The 21,752-nt window shown below is 44.3% G+C and overlaps 1 protein-coding gene across 2 annotated transcripts in view; it reads right to left on the minus strand.

The window, feature by feature from the left end:
* The window catches only part of col5a3a (collagen, type V, alpha 3a), an 80,508-nt gene that overhangs the window by 55,153 nt on the left and 3,603 nt on the right, over positions 1–21,752 (minus strand). For both annotated transcript variants that reach the window (XM_036941104.1, XM_036941103.1), the window contains exons 2-4: positions 9,690–9,857; positions 8,065–8,278; positions 7,415–7,577 (exon numbers count right to left, since the gene is read on the minus strand). In XM_036941104.1, coding sequence (XP_036796999.1) covers positions 7,415–7,577; positions 8,065–8,278; positions 9,690–9,857 — 545 coding nt within the window. The remainder of the gene's footprint in view (positions 1–7,414; positions 7,578–8,064; positions 8,279–9,689; positions 9,858–21,752) is intronic.

The following is a 21,752-nucleotide window of genomic DNA, read 5'->3' on the forward strand; positions in this document are numbered from 1 at the left end:
AGTCATCCTTATCCCTCTATCAGCACATTACAGTGGCTGCAAATATCTCAGGAGAATACGTGTGTAGATGACTTAGGCCACAGTCTGGGAGAGAGACGGCAGGTAGCCTAGTGGTTAGAGCATTGGGCCTGTAACTGAAAGGTTGCTCTATCGAATCCCCGAGCTGACAAGGTAAAAATCTGTCGTTCTGCCCCTGAACAAGGCAGCTAACCCACTGTTCCCCAGTAGGCTCTCATTGTAAATAAGAATTGGTTCTTAACTGTCTTACCTAGTTAAATAAAAAATACAGTTCCTCCTCTGAAGTGCTGATGACAAAAACCAACAAAGAGCATCAGGTCACAGTCACACAGTGCTGTCTAGTTCCCATAGCGACACACAGGCTCAGCTCCACTGAAGAAAGAAGAATCTCCAACAGGCTTGTACTATTGGATACTCTGTATTCAATGTAATGGATCTTTGATACCATCGTTTCAGCCAATAGAGCTGCTCCATTGACTAACATAGGACTAGAGTGGTTGGAAGTGTGGGCTTGCTTTATGGTGCCCAGGCCTGCACTGTGGCGCTAGTTAGCTGGTATTTATTCAGAGGGGTTAGGTTAAATGCGGAAGATACATTTCAGTTGTGGTATTCTCTTTTCCCTTTTCCCTTTCCCTTTCATAGCAGCCAATTAAGGCCTTATTATATAGACCTTGTTAAAGCCACAGTGAACGGACTTCACCTCTTCTCCACTAATGAGATCTCACTCCATAAACAGTGGCTAGACCTGGCCTGAACTAGGAGTCAACCAACACTCCTTTGTAGCATTGTTATACAGTCTGTATCTCTCTGGGCTAATAGGACCAACAGGTTTATACACAACAACAACAATGAATATAGCTGCAAGCAGCAATTCCGGGGTTCAAGCTGTGGGCCCACTGTGCCACCATCAAGACAAATTGGACACATTGCCCAAGGATAAGCTGTACTCTGTACTCCTTACCACTCTTCGCAGATATGCGAACGAAAAATCAATCAGATCTCATGCTATATGAGTTTAATGTATTTTGAACTATTTTTTATGATATTGACCACTTTAAGAGGCTTCTTCCATTTTACAGGACAAAATGAACCACATTTTATACGTTAGCTAGACTAATATCCCTGAGCATGTGTGCCAAATTTCACCACTCTGAGTCAAACAGATCAAGAAATATAAATATGTGTCCATTATAGCGGAAGGGTAGCCTAGTGGTTAGAGCGTTGGACTAGTAACTGGAAGGTTGCAAGTTCAAATACCCGAGCTGACAAGGTACAAATCTGTCGTTCTGCCCCTGAACAGGCAGTTAACCCACTGTTCCTAGGCCGTCATTGAAAATTTGAATTTGTTCTTAACTGACTTGCCTAGTTAAATAAAATAAAAATAGCGCCACCATGTGGTCAATCTAAATGTGCTTGCATACGTTGAGTCTAAACTGTATTTGGAACCTATGTACCAAGTTGTATTACAATATGAATATCTATGTCGTATTTATATCTATTTATGTGCCAGATCAGGTCCATGTGAATGTTTATTGGTCAGCAGTTGCCATGTTGTTTGACATACTAGACTGAAAAATAGTTCATTGAGAGAGCTTGTTCCATAGATGCCATATATACATTTTTATGCAGATCAGTCATTCAGTGCCAGAGGAGTAGTGTTTTAAGTGTTTTCACATCATTCTAAATGTTGGAAAAGGCATCATGGCGGACCTTATAGGTCCATGAGGCAAATTTGTTCCTTGTGAGGAGTGGGACCTATGCACCAAATTTCATGACTCTCCATCACAACTGCTGAGTAGCACGATTTAGCATTTTCAATCACTTGTTAAAGTGCCACAATGTGGCCAATTGGCATGGGATTGCAAGAGAGGGTGTGACCCACGGGCCGTTACCATCATGCCAAGTTGTGTCCTCCTAGACTTACCATCTCACAGGAATTTGCATGTTATTTTTCTTGGGGGGAAGAATACGGTATAATAATAATGAACCAGAAGAAATACAATAGGGTATTACCGGCTTCGCTGCTTGAACACCTGACAACAACAACAACAACAACAACAACACACACTGCACTGAATATGACTACACCTCACCTCACTACAGTAAACAAGAAGAAATACTCAGCTTCTTACTAGCCTGCAGGGCAACAGATGTCAAAACATCTGAATACAATCCTTAGAAAGGAGGAAATGCATCTACAACAGACAGACCTTGACTAACTAATGCAGCCTTTCCAATCTCTCCCGCTATCCATGAGATTCCTCTATCAATAGCAAAACTGCCCTGTAAGACACGCTTGATAAGAACCCAACATCTAGCCAAACCAACACCAAAACTCTGAATGTTTTCTAAGGAGGCCTGATTACTCACAGCAATAATACAATGACTAATACAGACAGACAGACACGGTCAGATGTTGTTTACACATAAACACTGGGCTGGATCATATCTAACTGTGAGACGAGGCAAAAAAACACACAAACAGCCCACACAGAGCCCAGACAATACATTCAGACTTGTGGACAGTTAAATGATTGTTTTAGTATGTGTGCGTGCATGTGTGTGTGTGTGTGTGTGTGTGCGTGTGTGTGTACAGTATGTACGTGCACATTCTTGTGTCCGTGGCTCTGCACGTGTGTAAACAACACCAACAGTCATTTGAAGGCAATCTGGAAGCAATAGAGGCATTAGGGGCTGACCACCGTCCCCAAGCTCCCACACTATGTTCTCCCACGCTGGGGGAACTGGGCCGGAACACTGGCCCCCTGGATCCCTCCTGGGTCCTGGGAACAGAGCGGGCCTGCGAACAAGGCCAACCTCTAATCTCTCCCCCAGTACCAGCCTCATCCAGGTCAACGCAGCCCTGACCCACAGCCATTCAACATGGGACACATGAGCTGGCATCTCACTCACTTAGGCTATTCAGAGAGAGCAGAGCAGAGAGAATGCTAAAGAGTATGTTGATAATTGACGGGTATTAGTCATAAGGATGTCAAAGGGACGCTTTTTTTTTTTGCAGCCTGAGGAATGATTCATGGGATGTTTTGAAAGATGGGGTTGGGGTGAAAATGGATCTTTACAGTTGTTTTATGCAAGGAATGTTCAGGGGAAGCATTGCTTAATTGCAGAAAGAAGACTGTAAAGTTAAGCCATCAGCGGGAGGGGAGGTTATTGTGTGGGGGCGTGGCTGGAGGGAGATTGTACAGTTATTGTCTACGTGAGAACATCAGGGGACACCTGGTTCTGAGAGGGTGAAAGCTGAGAAGACTGAAGTTTGTGTACATTAACCCATTAGGGCCAGATAATATCCCTTCATCTGTACTTTTGCAATGTCTCAAGTGGGCAAAATCTGGGTTGGGATGGTACCCTGAGGGGCCTGAGAGATGGGAGGGTGTGTGCTCTGTGACCCCCTCCTACTCTCCCCCTCTGTGTCTCAGGGTCTGCGGACATGAGCAGAAATAGGACTGCTGCTCTACTCGGCTCTCTTTATGCTGGAGGCTACTGAATTGAGAGTGGAGCGGCATTGGAATTACAATGGACTAGGCCTGCACACTATCCTGGGAGAGACATTGGGAATGACTTATGGAACAGGGTTAGGGAAATGAAAATAAAAGAATATGAGCTTCACTTAGAATTCATTTATCTTTTTATTGTTTGATTTGAAAGCACATATGTACGGCACACACATCCAGACACACACACACACACAGAAACACACACACACATTATGTTATTCACATATTTAACTACACATCATAACTCACTCTTCAGTGTCCATTCCAATTTTAAGGATCCATAATGACATTGTTATTTCCCCAAACACTTTCACCAAGCTCAAACAACCCAAGCCATCATTAAATATGTGACCTTTGCCCTCCACAGCTACTCAGGGATAATGATGAGGACAGCAGCCCTGACGAGTGTCGCCGTAGGGATAAACACTGACGACTGGGAAATTCCTCTTCCCACAAGATCAATCCTCCCAATCAGCAGGCATGAACAACACTCACACATTCATTGACACATGTTCACACTCACGCACACTCTGAAACGTCAAAATATAAAGCTGTCTGTTCAAATGTCAACACCTCTAACACACACTCTCCAAAACATCCAAACTCACTCATACAAATATAAATGTTGAGGGTCATTTCCAGGTATTTGATCACAGTAGAAAAGATGTGGCCGAATCAGAGCATGTCTGAACAGTACCTGCCCCCCCCCCCCCCCCCCCCCCACTCCCTTCCGCAAACAACCTAGTCCTCCCCTATCTGCTGCTCCACTCTCAACTGTTCTCCACCCCTCCCATTCACACCCCATTAAAGCTTACAGCAACAATACATACTGCTCCAGCCTGCATGTTCAAAACTGAACACAATTAGTGAAGTATGTGATGGAATGTGCCATCTCTTTCATTTTTATGGGCCGGGACAGAAATGAGGTTATGAGAAGAGAAAGTCATCCAAGTTAAAACAAGGTTAATGGGATCGGGATCCCCTGCGGGTTCATGTCAGAATATTCAGCTAATATATGACCCGAGTGAGTATCTCCACTGGTCTAACAGGCATATTGGATGAATTAAGCTCACATGGAAATAATGGTTATTTTAATCTTGTCCGTTGTGGCTTTAGAGGATCTCATTCACGCCTCAATAAAATAATGTCTTCAGGGCTACAAATAGAATTTATAGTAGGTATATTGCATTAGGGTTTAAGTCAGAGTGCTAACCTCCTCGCGGTATTGTCTAGGCAAAGGCTCGTATACGCTGAGTGTATAAAACATAAGGAACACCATCCTAATATTGAGTTGCACCCCCTTTTGCCCTCAGAACAGCCTCAATTCGTTGGGGCATGGACTCTACAAAGTGTTGAAAGCGTTCCACAGGGATGCTGGCCCATGTTGACAACATTGTTTCCCACAGTTGTTTCAAGTTGGCTGGATGTCCATTGGATGACTGACCATTCTTGATACACACAGGAAACTGTTGAGAGTGAAAAACCCAGCAGCATTGCAGTTCTTGACACACTGACACCGGTGCGCCTGGCACCTACTACCACATCCCGAGTTCGAAAGCGTGCTTAAATATTTTGTCTTGCCTATTCCCCCTCTGAATGGCACACATACACATAACCTGTCTCCTCCCCTTCATCTACACCATTCATCTGCCATTTAACAAGTAACATCAATAAGGGATCATAGCTTCCACTTGGATTCACCTGGTCAGTCTATGTCATGGAAAGAGCAGGTGTTCCTAATGTTTTGTACACTCAGTGTAGATGATCCCAGTATTTGATACCACATCCAGACAAGCTACCGGAGAGCTACTGCCGCGAAACCTCAACAAAAATGATATTCTACTCGGATGAACCAGGATGACTTGACCCTGGACCGTCTTGACCTACGAGATAAGAATAAGGGACAAACAGAAGTGGTATGACACCATTGCTGATGAAGCCAAGGCTGACTCTAAGGTGGACTATCACTGGGGAAGACTACACCTCCCCACGACGTGAGGACCCTCACCCTGGACCTCACACGTCATTGACCCTCATCCTGGATCTCACACGTCATTGACCCTCACCCTGGACCTCACACGTCATGGACCCTCATCCTGGACCTCACACGTCATTGACCCTCACCCTGGACCTCACACGTCATTGACCCTCACCCTGGACCTCACACGTCACCTGGACGCCTTTGACTCCGAGTGCCTCTGCCGCATACTGGGCATCACATGGCGTGACCACATCCACACTTCTTTCCGTGGCCTCCAACTGCTCTTAAATGCAAGTAAAACTAAATGCATGCTCTTCAACCGATCATTGCCCGCACTCACCCTCCCGACTAGCATCACTACTCTGGACGGTTCTGACTTAGAATATATGGTCAACTACAAATGCCTGGGTGTCTGGTTAGACTGTAAACTCTCCTTCCAGACTCACATGAAGCATCTCCAATCCAAAATTAAATCTAGAATCGGCTTCCTACTTCGCAACAAAGCCTCCTTCACTTATCCTGCCAATCATACCCTCGAAAAAAGGACTATCCTACCGATCCTTGACTTCGGCGAAATAGCCTCCAACACTCTACTCAGTAAATTGGATGTAGACTTTCACAGTGCCATCCGTTTTGTTGCCAAAGCCCAATATACTACCCACCACTGCGACTTGTATGCTCTTGTTGGCTGGCCCTCGCTACATATTCGTCGCCAAACCCACTGACTCTAGGTCATCTACAAGTCTTCGCTAGGTAAAGCCCAGCCTTTTAGCTTACTGGTCACCATAGCAACACCCACCCGTAGCACGGGCTCCAGCAGGTATTTTTCACTGGTCACCCCCAAAGCCAATCACCTACTTTGGCTGCCTTTACCTTCCAGTTCTCTGCTGCCTATGACTAGAACGAATTGCAAAAATCACTGAAGCTGGAGTCTTATATCTCCCTCTCTAACTTTAAGCATCAGCTGTCAGAGCAGCTTACCGATCCCTGCACCTGTACACAGCCAATCTGTAAATAGCCCACCCAACTACCTCATCACCATATTGTTATTTTTGTGCTCATTTGTACCCCAGTATCTCTACTTGCACATCATCATCTGTACCTCTATCACTCCAGTGTTAATGCTAAGTTGTAATTATTTCACCACTATGGCCTATTTATTGCCTTACCTCCCTAATCTTACTTTGTTTGCACGCACAGTATATAGATTTTTCTATAGTGTTATTGACTGTACGTTTGTTTATCCCATGTGTAACTCTGTGTTGTTGTTTTTGTCGCACTTCCTTGCTCTATCTTGGCCAGATCGCGGTTGTAAATGAGAACTTGTTCTCAACTGGCCTACCTGGTTAAATAAAGGTTCAATATTTTTTTTTAAGTAAAACATCTAGAACTCCACAATACGTCAAAAGATGGACCATCCCCGTCTCCTCCCTGGTCAGAGCCTCCTGACTCCGACTGTTCGGTCACCTGGTCAGATCAATCCCACCTCTGGAGCCTGCCCTTATACTAAAGGAATCATCCCCCAACTGGCCAGGCCCAAGAGGAAGACCGAGAACCAGGTCATCCAACCAGTTGGACAACGACATACACGACCTGGGACTCAACAACACATCAGCCTGGGACCTGGCCTAGAATAAGACGGCGTGGAGATCCATTTGTCGAGGAGCTATGCTCCGAGGAGTGAGCAAAGATGAGTGAGTGAATATTACATTATGCCAAGAATCCAGTTAAGACAAGTTCCAACAAATAATACTGATGTTTCTCAGATCCAATACCAGAATGAACCAGTTTGTGTTCTGCTACTGATGAGACTACAGTACATACATACCAAATCCTACATACAGTCCATGACACTACTTCATTCACACCCAACCCTGACTCCCTCGCCCTGGTGTCCTACCTCAAACACCTCCTCGTCCAGTAGTCGTGTTCCAAACACGATCACCCCCTCCGTGCTGACCAGGGGATTGTCCCCTCTCAGTAACTCCAGAGTCTGCACCTTCTCACAGTCCAGGTACAGGGTGACTGACTTGCCCTCCACACTGTAGGCTATTCTATGCCACCTGGACAGACAGAGAGTTGGAGATGGGTTTGTACATCTTTATTATGCAGATGTAGTGTCAGGTTGAATGTAGGTCACTTGGGTTCAGTTAGAAGGAGGCACCACCTGTATGCAGTATTCTGAGGAAGGGTTTTCTAAGGTCAAATGCATTGAATCACATTGTAGTATTTTACAGGCTCAAGTCAAGCCATTGACCTTATATTGTGAGCCAAGAACTCTATGGTACTAACGTGATCTATGTGTGTCCTCTATGGCTGCAGGTCCCTTAGGGTCAAGCACACTTTCAAGTGAGATCACATACTAAGGAAACTGCATATTTTGGGTCAGGTTTCAGTGATACCCAATGGCCAACCAAACGGCACGATGCAGGTGAATCTGACCCAATCATGTCAATATGTGTCAATCATGAATCAGGGGCTACAGAGTTTGGGTTTTGAGAAGAAGTCCTCGTCAAGAGCCAAGGACATCAGGCCAGGGGTAGTACCCACTTTCCATCAGCCAAGTTGATCTTCTTGAAGATGGGGTAGAGCTCCGGGGAGGGCTGTCCCTGGTGGTCTTCGTACAGGAAGACAGGCGAGCGGCCCACCTCCAGCCCCAGCTGCTGTACACCTTGCTCATCATACACAGACAGCAGGAAAAACTGGGTGTCCTTCTTTGCCCTCACTGTTGTCATCAGGGAGAAGTCCACAGGGAACAACGAGTCTGGGGGGGAAGGGGGAACAATTGGTGTGGATGATATGGTTGACCTTTTCTACTCTGTTGTTCTCTGATATGTTAAAATAATGTTGCACCCGACACTGTTTTTTATATAAAAATACATAATGCAATTTCTGTATCCAATGAAATAATATTCAAGTCAGTCATACAGTCATACAGTCAGTCAAACAGTCATAGAGTCAGTCATACAGTCAGTCATACAGTCAGTCATACAGTTAGTCATACAGCCATACAGTCAGCCATATAGTCAGTCATACAGTCAGTCATACAGTCAGTCATACAGTCATACAGTCAGTCATACAGTCAGTCATACAGTCAGTCATACAGCCATACAGTCAGTCATACAGTCATACAGTCATAAAGTCAGTCATACAGCCATACCGTCAGTCATACAGTCAGTCATACAGACAGTCATACAGACAGTCACACAGTTAGTCATACAGTTAGTCATACAGTCAGCCATACAGTCATACAGTCAGTCATACAGTCACACGTCAGTCATACAGTCAGCAATACAGTCAGTCATACAGTTAGTCATACAGTTAGTCATACAGTCATACAGTCATACAGTCAGTCATACAGTCAGTGATACAGTCATACAGTCATACAGCCAGTCATATAGTCAGTCATACAGTCAGTCATACAGTCAGTGATACAGTCATACAGTCATACAGTCATACAGTCAGTCATACAGTTAGTCATACAGTCAGTCACACAGTTAGTCATACAGTCAGCAATACAGTCATACAGTCAGCAATACAGTCATACAGTCAGCAATACAGTCATACAGTCATACAGTCAGTCATACAGTCATACAGTCAGTCAAACATTTCATCTTACAGTTAGACATACAGTCAGTCATACAGTTAGTCATGCAGTCAGTCATACAGTCAGTCATACAGCCAGCGGTACAGTCATACAGTCATACAGCCAGTCATACAGTCAGTCATACAGTCAGTCATACAGCCAGTCATACAGTCAGTCATACAGTCATACATTCACTCATACATTCAGTCATACAGTCAGTCATACAGTTAGTCATACAGTTAGTCATACAGTCAGTCATTTAGTCAGTCATAGATTAAGTCATACAGTCAGTCATACAGTCAGTCATACAGTGGAGAACACAGTAGGTAGCAACAGACCACTTTGGGAACTCCCACACTGGCAAGACCCACTGCCACTCCCAAAATAACAATATCACACATCTGAACTTCAATGAATAATAATAATGGCCTGTGCTACTACACCCTAAGACCTACACCCATGGAGAAGAGGGAGAACAAAGTCAGGTCCGTTGTGTTACAGTGAAGCTTAGGATTCACTGCAATTACCACACATACACCATAACTCAGACTCATTGGATGTGAACTACATCTCTACAGATTGTTGTTACCTGGGAAGAGCTGTTTGGTGGGTGCACTGAGCTGGATCTTCTTGTCTATCCTATAGGCCATGTCTGTCTCCTCCATGTCCTTCCTGCTGGTGCAGAGGCCAGCCTCCATGGACACCCCCTCCATGTTGTCCGACAGCTCCAGTACCCGCAGCACATCGATGGGATCAGCTGCACACAAGAGAGAAGGGGACACATCAGTACACAGTGATACAATAACATGTACTTCATATGAGAAATATGATGTGTTGTACAGTACCTTGTACTGAAACTATAGCCAAGCGAACAGATTTTTATAAGCTATGTGTCCAAGTTTCAGTTCCGCTAATGATGTTCAGACATTTGAGGGAAAAACTAAATCATCATCATTTTGGACCTTAGGATTCTCACAGCAGCTGTAAGTAAGCATGTTGTTTTCAACCAGCACAGTACAGTCACCGATGTGATATTTGGCTTCCTGGTTACACAGTGGTGGTAGGCTGTGTTCTTTACAGCAGAGAGAACTGCCAGTTCGGAGGAGCTGGTGGGAACCTGTGTGTGTTTGTGTCTGTCAGTCTGTGTGTGTGTGTGTGTGTGTGTGTGTGTGTGTGTGTGTGTGTGTGTGTGTGTGTGTGTGTGTGTGTGTGTGTGTGTGTGTGTGTGTGTGTGTGTGTGTGTGTGTATGTGTGTGTGTGTGTGTGTGTGCGCGTATGTGTGTGTGTGTGTGTGTGTGCGCGTATGTGTGTGGGTGTGTGTGTGTGTGTGTGTGTGTGTGTGTGTGTGTGTGTGTGTGTGTGTGTGTGTGTGTGTGTGTGTGTGTGTGTGTGTGTGTGTGTGTGTGTGGTGGTGGGGGGGATTAGAGGAGACAGAGACAGGCCCACTCAGTGCTGAAAGCAGCAGTCCTGCAGGTGGCCTTCTGTTCCGGGGCTATTATTATGGGATCCAGCCATGACTCCGCCTACTGTATAATCCTGCTGTACACTACACACTGGAACACACCTGACAGCTGACACCTGCCTAGAACCAGCATCCGACAGCAAGACACCTCTCTCACCATCTCTCCCATTCACAACGTTTCACTGGCATGTGCAATACACATTTCTCCAGTTACAATGTGTTTATCAGGAATAAACACACAGATAACTCTTTCAGAAGTAACATGGGAATAAAAGATGTAGGAGTACGTACTAGTTCACACTGCTGTGTGTTCACCCCTTCGATGATAATTAAAACATGCCTGTAGTTTATTTACAGTTGGCTGGTTAGTTGTGTTTGACCATTATGATATTTTCTGTGTATAATGTGTAGTCACTAGGATGAGTCTGATCTGAGCTGTGTGCAATAAGGCTCCCACCAGCTGCTCTATGGGAGACTGTTTAAGGACATCACACATAGACAGACTACTGATTGGGGGAAATGGATTTAGTTACACATTGCAATATTATTATGGATGATATTATATCAATACTTTGACTCCAAGTATCAATTAGTCATTTATTTTGGTTTTGCTAGGAAGCGTTAGCTGGCGCTTGTCATCTGGCTGTACCTGTGCCAAAACTCCAGTATTTTTCATCCTATAGCTTGTTCTTTTTAAACAGTGAGCCAACATGTTTTCAGCACTTTTATTTCCCTAACTGATCAAAAACTGTTTTTCTCATGCAGTTAGTCGCTTGTCTCTCTGCAGCAGACATATACAGAGCAATATGTTTGGAACATCGAATCGCAATACATACATAGTTGTGAAAATCGCAATACATACATAGTTGTGAAAATCGCAATACATTGTATCGATACCTAAGTATTGTGATAATATCGTCTTGTGAGGTCCCTGGCCATTTCCAGCCCGAACACACACACACACACACACACAGCTTATGGGGAGGCTGCCAACGCAGAATTGAGCATTCCAGCCATTTAAAATGAGGATCCTAAATTGAAGTTGCCCCCCGTAGCTCTCTCTCTCTCCATGCTACACTTTCTACTTTTCTTCTCGCTGTTAATTAAACATGTGGTGAGAGTTTAACCAGTGCCCACTCGCTGCTTGCAGAAAAACACCCTGTTAGCTTTTATGGCATTATTTATTTGCATAGCAGCGACCTTTTATTCACAGCAGCTCAGATCTCACCCACAGAGCACCCATAGCATGGTAACAGGCTGCACTGTAAATAGGTTAAGCTGTGAATTAAATCCAGACTGAGTCTGAAACACAATGGAAAACATCAGGTACTGATTTAGCTTAAATTCACCACACACACACACACACACACACACACACAGCTTAAATTCTACTTTGATATGAGAGTCATAAACAATCCCTATAAATGATTTAATTACAGGAGTTGCTGCTAGCTCCCAACAAACACAACTGTCTGAGCGTACGCACACAGCGGCAGCCTTACAGCCTTACTCATGCTGATGCTCATTCCCACAGTCCTCGCCTGCCCTCGCCCACACACAGACATTTATGATGTCTTTTCAAATCCAGCCTAATTGCCCTGCCGTGAACCAAGAAGCAAATGTCAGTGAATAATTTATCAGGTCAAGCCGGTCCAATACATACGTGTGCGCGCACACACACACACACACACACACACACACACACACACACACACACACACACACACACACACACACACACAGGTCATAAGGCAATGATGTTTGGAACAGCCAGAACAGGATTTTAATCTGCAGCATGGCTCTAATTATGACAGGCCTTTGGAGTGCTGTGTTACAGACAGACTCAAAACACCTGACAACTGGACTCAAAACAACAATAACTCAATCACTCAGTCTTGTCCAAACTATCCAATCCTCAAGACTCTTGTCCAAACTGAGCATTTCCATGTAAAAGGACCCATGAGCACCAACATGAAGTTCATAGGAGCATATCAAATTGGGTGTCAAATGAAAGCTAATATTCTATATTATGGGGAAATGGAAGCATATTTTTTAAATCATTTTCATCCTAAAAAGGAGGCATAAGTAAAGACTTTAATTTCTTGTCAAACAGATGTAAAAGATGTCTTCAGAAACATCTAGGGAAAAAAGTATTAAAATGTATTAGAGATACATTCAAATTCAATCATGTTGACCTAAAGACCACTGCCAACTAATATCAATATTTCGTTTTGGAGAAATTGTTTTGTATTCTCTACGTTTAAGAAATATGGCCTTTTGTCTTGTAATTCCATTACCAAAAACCCACATATCATTAAGATAGCACAGTACAGTACATTACAGTACAGTACAGTACAGTGAGTAGAGCACCGTAGAGTACAGTACAATACAATACAATACAGTACAGTAAAGAAAAGTATAGTACAGTAGAGTACAGTATATTGTACTGTACGCTACTATACTGAACTATACTCTACTGTACCCTACTGCACTGCACTGTACTGAACTCTACTCTACTCTACTCTACTCTACTCTACTCTACTCTACTGCACTGTACTGAACTCTACTCTACTCTACTCTACTCTACTCTACTGCACTGTACTGAACTCTACTCTACTCTACTCTACTCTACTCTACTCTACTCTACTGCACTGTACTGAACTCTACTCTACTGTACTCTGCGCTGTGATGTCCAGGAGAATGTAAGGAGAATGACATTCATATTCATGATTCTGCATTTCTGTGTAGTATAGATCAGAGACCCATGATGTAATTCATTAATGGGTTTGAATCCACTTCACTTACTGTAATTCAATAACCAAAATAGTTGTTTTCAAACTCAGGGTGTCATGTCATAGCTGACATCCCATTCTTTCTGCAGACATCTTTGAATCTTCATTTGGAGCAGATATTTTGGAAAACGTGGTCGCATTAAAATAGATCTGTACAGTTCTTCCACTAAATGGGTATTTTTCACTGGAAATTGTTACATGCAGTCCCTGTGCATGGAGTTGTTTGGCATATAAATATTATGTAAAGTATAACTAATATATAACATAACACAGCATACATAACCAAACATAACATCCACATGACTAAAGTACAGAGAGTCTTCTATCTGACCTTTGACCTCAGACAGTAGTCCAAATTTGCAATGCCATTTGGGAAAACAATGAGAAAAGCAGGAGAAATTCCTCTTCTGAAAGAAACAATCTTCACAATGACATGCCAGACACACACACACACACACACACACACACACACACACACACACACACACACACACAAAGACACTCCACAGAACTTTGTTTCACAAAAAACAATACTATATTTTATATAGTTAAGAACAAATTCTTATTTACAATGATGGCCTGCACCGGCCAAACTACAGCCAAAGAAGACTCAAGAAATATTCAAATGAATATAAAACATTCAACTATTTTGGACAGCAATCAATACAAATGCAAGAGATGGAATCCGATATCTGACAGAGACCAGATTATCTCTAGCATTCTGGGAACAAGAAGGAAGGAATTCATCAGTGAGGGGATAAAAGGGTTATAACATCCCAACGACCACAAACAGACAGAGGCTAATCAAACACAGCAGTGTGACACAGATGGACGGCTGAGTGCTAACCTCTCACCCTCCCACCCTACCCCTCCCTGCCTCCTACCCTACTGTCCCAGAGCCCCCATTGTTCCCACAGTACAGCAGGAACATTTTCACCATGGGGGCATTTACACAGGCCTGGGGAATGTTCCTTCTCCTCGTCTCCTCTCCCCTGGCGTCGTAAAGCATCCCTGGGCGAGCAGAGCAGTTGGCAGGAGGCCATGTGAGGTCTGGAGTCGCCCCAACATCAACAGTGATTGACTCCTCAGGACTGGCTCTGTCTGTCATATGCCAAAACATCTCTATTCAAATCTACCTGTCTACCCTGCAGCGATGCTTCCTCCGCCAGCATCACCTGTCTGAATCTCATTAGACCTCCTAATAATCCTTACCTCACTTTACCTGTTGGAGTCATTACGTGTATGTAGAGTGTGTTTGATCTCCCTAGCTTGGACTGAGTCAGTGATATATATACCACATCTGCCTACATTACACTGGAGTGACGTTAATTCTACTGTATGTGTGGTTGTGGCCATGCAGAAATAGAGATAAAGGAGTGCTTTGTTAGAACAAGATGTTTTCCAGGTCCACATAAGGTCAGAGTTCACCCATGCTGTACATATTTTCCATACATATTTCTCTCACCAAATTCCAGCATTCATCTAGCGAGCATGGCACTGAGCGTACAGCACACATCCCACGTGTGACATTTGGGTCTTCTTCCTCCCATCTGTATGTCTCCTCTTCTGGTCCTCCCTGCTGTTCCCCTCCTCTCAAAGACCATGAATCACTCAGCCAGTGTGTGTCTGAGAACAACATGTCTCCCCTACGGCTGTCCTCTCTAGTCCTCCTCTCCTCGGCCCTGGCTGACAGACAGAACAGGCCTCGGTAGGCCTCACTTAACACAGCCTCGCTCACAGAGCTCCCTCTGTCCACTGCTAATGTTACACAACAATAGTGTGATAGCGTGATGCTACATGTACTGAACACCCTTCACATACGTCCTGCAGGCAGGAAGATTGGCCACTATCTCCACATATCTATCACACATTGGCATCATTTATTCTCTGTCCTCGACGGCTTTTCTGAAGGCACTCTCAGCAGCTTCATAGTGTGCTACTAAACCTCCCTCTCTTTCTCTGCATACAACTGCGCACCACAACCTCTACCATGCATCATGCATTAACATACATGTAATCAGAGTGGTCTCTATTCAACCTCTTCTCTGAAGACAGTCCTTTCCCTCTGATATGAGTCACACACCACTTCCACTCCTTGAAAAAAAGGCAACAATTCTAACATTGTTCAAACACAATCACGCCTATGAACGGGGGATTTCTCCATCTGAGCATCAGGGCTGTACTGTTTAAAAGCCCATTTAACCAATTGTGTTATCAGCGTTATTCTGTGAGTTGAGGGGACTTCAAAAGGCCAAGGATTTGAGCTCATGTGTCAAAGTTTGTCTACTCAACAAATTCTGCTCGAAGTGAGATGAATTTAAACAAGCTTTTTGAGTAAAATTACTTATTCATGTTTGTTCCAAACCACAACCATTATTATCATATTTGTGGTTTGATTTTCAGAATTGTTTGTTTCAATACCTGTTTTTGCATGTACATTGATTTGTTGATTCATCTTATGCTACACAAACATAAATAACATGCATTTTTCTAAACAAATCTAATCTGTTAGTAATTGGACTTATTGCACTGAGACATTGGACTTATTGCACTTATCGCTACTGAGACATCTGTTACAAAACACCTACATGTGTATTGTAATGACATTCTGAGATTGTCATTAGGCCTAAACTTGTAGCCTGAATTGCATCCACTGCTGTCCACGCGCATCGCGGTAAAGGTCACCCATCTCCTCCACAAAACAATTTGGAGCTTGTACCCCCGGGATTCAAGTCAATTCTCTCATTTTCCATGTGGCTGACATGTGGTAATGTTAAATAATGGTGTAATGGTCTATATATTTTCTTGGCATTCTGTGTTAATTATTGTGATAGGTTCACGTCCTACCGGTACGGCGTACCCCCAATATTTATTTATCCGGTACGCCGTACCAGACCCCGTACCAGCTTACTTTCACCCCTGGGTGTAACTAGGCCCTCAAAGAAAGGCCTTAAGATATACACTATATATGCAAAGGTATGTGGACACACCTTCAAATAGTGGATTTGGCTATTTCAGCCACACCTGTTGTTGACAAGTGTATAAAATCGAGCACACGGCCATGCAATCTCCATAGACATTGGCAGTAGAATGGCCTTACTGAAGACCTCAATGACTTTCAACATGGCACCATCATAGGATGCCACCTTTCCAACAAGTCAGTTCATCAAATGTCTGCCCTGCTAGAGCTGCCCCGGTCAACTGTAAGTGCTGTTATTGTGAAGTGGAAACGTCTAGAGCAACAATGTCACAGCCGTGAAGTAGTAGGTCACACAAGCTCACAAAACAGGACCCCCGAGAGTGTGAAAATCATCTGTCCTCCCTTGCAACACTCACTACCTCTGGAAGCAACATCAGCACAAGAACTGTTTGTCGGGAGATTTATGAAATGTGTTTCCATGGCCGAGCAGCCGCACACAAGCCTAAGATCACCATGCACAATGCCAAGCGTCGGCTGGAGTAGTATAAAGCTCACCGCCATTGGACTCTGGAGCAGTGGAAAAGCATTCTCTTGAGTGATGAGTCAAGCTTCACCATCTGGCAGTCCGACGGACAAATCTGGCAGTTGCCAGGAGAACACTACCTGCCTGAATGCATAATGCCAACTGTTAAGTTTGGTGGAGGAGGAATAATGGTCTGGGACTGTTTTCATGGTTTGGGCTAGGCCCCTTAGTTCCAGTGAAGGGAAATCTTAACGCTACAGCATACAATGACATTCTAGACGATTCTGTGCTTCCAACTTTGTGGCAACCGTTTGGGGAAGGCCCTTTCCTGTTTCAGCATGACAATACCCTCGTGCACAAAGCAAGGTACATAGAGAAAAGGTTTTTCTAGATCGGTGTGGAAGAACTTGACTGGCCTGCACAGGGCCCTGACCTCAACCCCATCAAACACCTTCGGGATGACTTGGAATGCCGACTGTGAGCGCCCCGCAGCAATGTTCCAACATCTAGTTGAATTCTTTCCCAGAAGAGTGGAGGCTATTATAGCAGCAAAGCAGGGACCAACTCCATATTAATGCCCAGGATTTTGGAATGAAATGTTTGACGAGCATCTCATTCCATGTCGTGGTCATGTAGTGTATATAATCTAGAGCTTCATTTTTAAAATAACATATTCACTTAGACACTTGGTGAAGGCTTCAGGACTGAAAGCTATTGAATACAACAACCATGTCTCGATCGCGAACAGATACAGTCATTGGTGGTAATTACAATTCACCGAAAGGTAAGGCACACTGGGAAATATGCAAATAAGGTAGAATAAATTCTCAAATTGAACTGTATGTTCACTTACAGTAACTTCAAATTCTAATTTGTGTGAACCTACAATTCAACTTCAGAATGTGTGTTGGTTCAGCTCATGTCGAGCAAACTCACAATCTTGTTGTAGCTGGTTGACATACAATTGTATGTTGAATCAACTTCAAATGCAAACTCAACATCTTCTTTTTTTTACAGTGCAGAAACAAACTTGGATGAGAATATTTCCCAACGGTTTCCTGTGCTGAGGAAACCGTTCCAGTTGCATTGGGTGTAACCTGGGATATTTTGGGATATGTATTAGAGTTTGTTTGTTTTCTTTCAACTACTTTGAGAGTTTGATTGTGCCTGCCTGGAGTGCCAGATGGACAGGCCAGGGTCTTTTCCACTGATTCAATTGCACCAACTATTTGACAGAAAACACATTTAAATCCAGATTTGATTTGGTATTCTGTGTGATATTTTGAGGTATATGCAGATCGCTCTGCCTTTATCTGCATATTACCCAGGTGTTACCGGACATTTAAAGATCGCCACGTCAGCAATATGAAAGTCAAGTCTTTGTATATGGACACAGGCCTTCATAATCCTACATAATCCTTTGCTTCATCCTTTTAACATGCCAAATTGCATTAAAAGTCCTCAGTGATGTTTCTCCATAACAGTTGGTGATTGGTAATAAGTGAATACAGAATAATGGGCAGCAAAAGTGAAGAAACGAGGGTCAGGAGAAAGTGTCTAGAACAGCACAGACAGCATCACTCAGAACCTCCAAGAGGGGATAGAATTAAATCAAATGACACTAAGACTGAACTCTGACCTCTATAGGTCATGGGTCACTATGGTGTGGACAGCAGAGGTTCTGAGGCGAGGAGAAGCAAGGGGAGTGGGAACAAAAGAACAGGGGCACGCCAGAAACATCCTCCCACACCACCACACACACTCATGTCCACATGCATCAACATTAAACCACATTCTAAATATAGTTTGAATAAGCACTCATAGGACTACTCACACACACAGGCCTACTCACACTCATAGTCCTACTCACACACACAGGCCTACTCACACATATAGTCCTACTCACACACACATGCCTACTCACACACACAGGCCTACTCACACACACAGGCCTACTCACACTCATAGGCCTACTCACACTCACAGGCCTACTCACACTCATAGTCCTACTCACACACACAGGCCTACTCACACTCATAGTCCCACTCACACACATAGGCCTACTCACACACACAGGCCTACTCACACACACAGGCCTACTCACACATATAGTACTACTCACACACACATGCCTACTCACACACAGGCCTACTCACACTCATATGCCTACTCACACACACAGGCCTACTCACACTCATAGTCCTACTCACACTCATAGGTCTACTCACACTCATAGTCCTACTCACACTCATAGGTCTACTCACACACACAGGCCTACTCACACTCATAGTCCTACTCACACTCATAGGTCTACTCACACATAGGCCTATTCACACTCATATGCCTACTCACACACACAGGCCTACTCACACTCATAGTCCTACTCACACTCATATGCCTACTCACACACACAGGCCTACTCACACTCATAGTCCTACTCACACTCATAGGTCTACTCACACTCATAGTCCCACTCACACTCACAGTCCAAAAACATAATAGCACACAACCCACGCTGTAAAATCAGGTCATTAAATATTGTGGTTTGTTTTCTGCCTCTCAGTCTGTGTCGACTACTCAATCTGCTGCGCCGTCCTTGTCTGTCCGTTTGTCTGTCTATCATCGGCCTGTCTGTGAAAGCCACTCTTCACTCATTTTCAAACAGAGAAGGAGAGGTAGGCTAGAGGAACGGAGGAACGGAGAATCCGATATGTCCACTATCAAGCGGACGGGGCTTGTTAAAAGGTTTACATGGAGAGACAGAGGAATGTGTTGTGTTGGAAGAATTCTTCCTGTTGATTGGGCTGTGGGACAGGAGCTAGCACTGGGTCTGCTTTGAGTTAGCACTGGGGAGCTTGGGAGTCATTCAAACCTTTGGTTGTGTGGGAGACCGATGTGGAATCCTCCGCCTGCTGCTGCTATGCTGCTGAACCCTAGCTCTCCTCTCTCCTACATGCTCCAACACACACACACAATACACACACTCCTCCACGCGCCAACAGCTCAGGAACACGGGCAGAACATGTGTGAGCCTGACGGATCTGAGCATGTGGGTTCTTTCACTGATGTGCTATCAGTCCATACTGTTCTGTAGAGTACAAGCTCACTCATAATAACAGCCTCATTCAGGCCGGTTTTGTCTCTACATTGCCACCTCTTTGCATATTTGTAACAGTGATTACTCTGTGAGTTGTGAATGTGGGTCAGAAGCTAATCTCAGTGGCAAGGCTAAGGGTCAGTATGTGCGCGGAGGAGTGTGTGAGTGGAGAGTGTGTGTTGTCTGGACAGATTTGAGTTTGGTTCCACATCTCCCTTCCTCGCACGTCACCCTGACATTCTAGCTCCACAGTTTGTTCTGCTGATGTTTACTCACTGCATGAGATGAGGCCTACTGCCGCTGGCCCCATAGAGGAAACACCTGCCCTGGGGTTCGCACTCTCTCTGTCCACTATACACACACCACACACACATAGCGACACACACACACATACACACCACACACACACGGACACACACACACACACACAGACCCTTGCACGCACGCACGCACGCACACACACACACAGAAACACTTGCATGCACGCACACGCACACACACACACACGCACACACACACACACACACACACACCACACATGAACAAATACAACAAATTCCAGTCAGTTCTTACAATCAATCTTTTTCTCAAATATCATAACATTGAGTTATCATGGTGTGCAATACCAGAGCTCCGGCAACCAAAAAATGCCACTGCCTCCCTTCACAAACATGCTACATGCATTGCACATTTGTACTTGAACAGCACAGGAGGTTGGTGGCAACTTAATTGGGGACGATGGGCGCGTGGTAATGGCTGGAGCGGAGTAGGTGGAATAGTACCAAATACATCAAACACATGGTTTCAATCTGTTTGATGCCATTCCATTTACTCCGTTCCAACCTTTACTATGAGCCGTCCTCCAATCAGCAGCCTCCACTGTTTGTACAGGCAGTTTCTCTTTGTTCACTCCACTCAGTTGTTGACGATAACTTGATGCATTTCTTGCTATTGTAAAGCTGATTTACTGTGGTTCACGTTGCACTATACCCTGTTAAAGTTTACTACCTGGTGTCAGTGCTTACTCTAATGGACACTGACTGGGCTGGGGGTGCTTCTTCTTGTTCTGTTTCTGGGAGCCAGATGTTTATTGCTTAGTATAGATTTGTGACGGAGATGTTTGATATTATTTACACATATTGGATGTCAGGGGATTCCTATTCCTAACAGTTTTGTAGAAAAAAGGCAAAATGGCAGCCAAGATCCTAACCAACAGACCAGGGGAGACATGTCTTTGTTTCAGGTGGAGATAATAACAAGCACGTCAGCATCTTTTCATGTTTCAAATCTTTCCATTAGGAACACGATTCCTGTGACAGCGGATGCTGATAGCACTAACAGGCATCAAACTTTCCTCTCCTCTTTTTAGTTTCTTTCTAAAACGGTCCTCTTTTTTCATTGGTTTCTATTTTCCCAGGCTCATTTGTAGCGTGATCAAAGAGGAACATTACTTGTCCTCTCCTCTGGGAGTCTGGTGCAGGATCAGCAAGGCGGCAGGATCAAATGAGATTCAGAGAGGGGACTGCACGCGTGAATTCCCCTCTGTCATACTGGCGGCACGGGGAAGGTGGGGGAGGCAGGGGGGGGGGGACACAGGGAGGGGACACAGGAAGGGAGGAGAATGTAGATGAGGAGGAGATGCAGAACATTAAATCTAAACAAACCCCCTCTTTCCTGTATATTTTAACAGAAAAAGAAAAAGAAGAGAAAAGAAAGGAGAGATGGAAAAAATGTGAAGGGGCCGAGGAACAGAGGAGTCACAAACTGTGGACGTGTGCAAGAATGTCTCTCTTCCTGTCGTCAAACATGACTACAAAGAACAGTCTTGATGCTCTCCCGGGCACATGCAGTGCACACA

The sequence above is a fragment of the Oncorhynchus mykiss genome, chromosome 13 (genome assembly GCF_013265735.2).
Source record: "Oncorhynchus mykiss isolate Arlee chromosome 13, USDA_OmykA_1.1, whole genome shotgun sequence".
Taxonomy (NCBI): domain Eukaryota; kingdom Metazoa; phylum Chordata; class Actinopteri; order Salmoniformes; family Salmonidae; genus Oncorhynchus; species Oncorhynchus mykiss.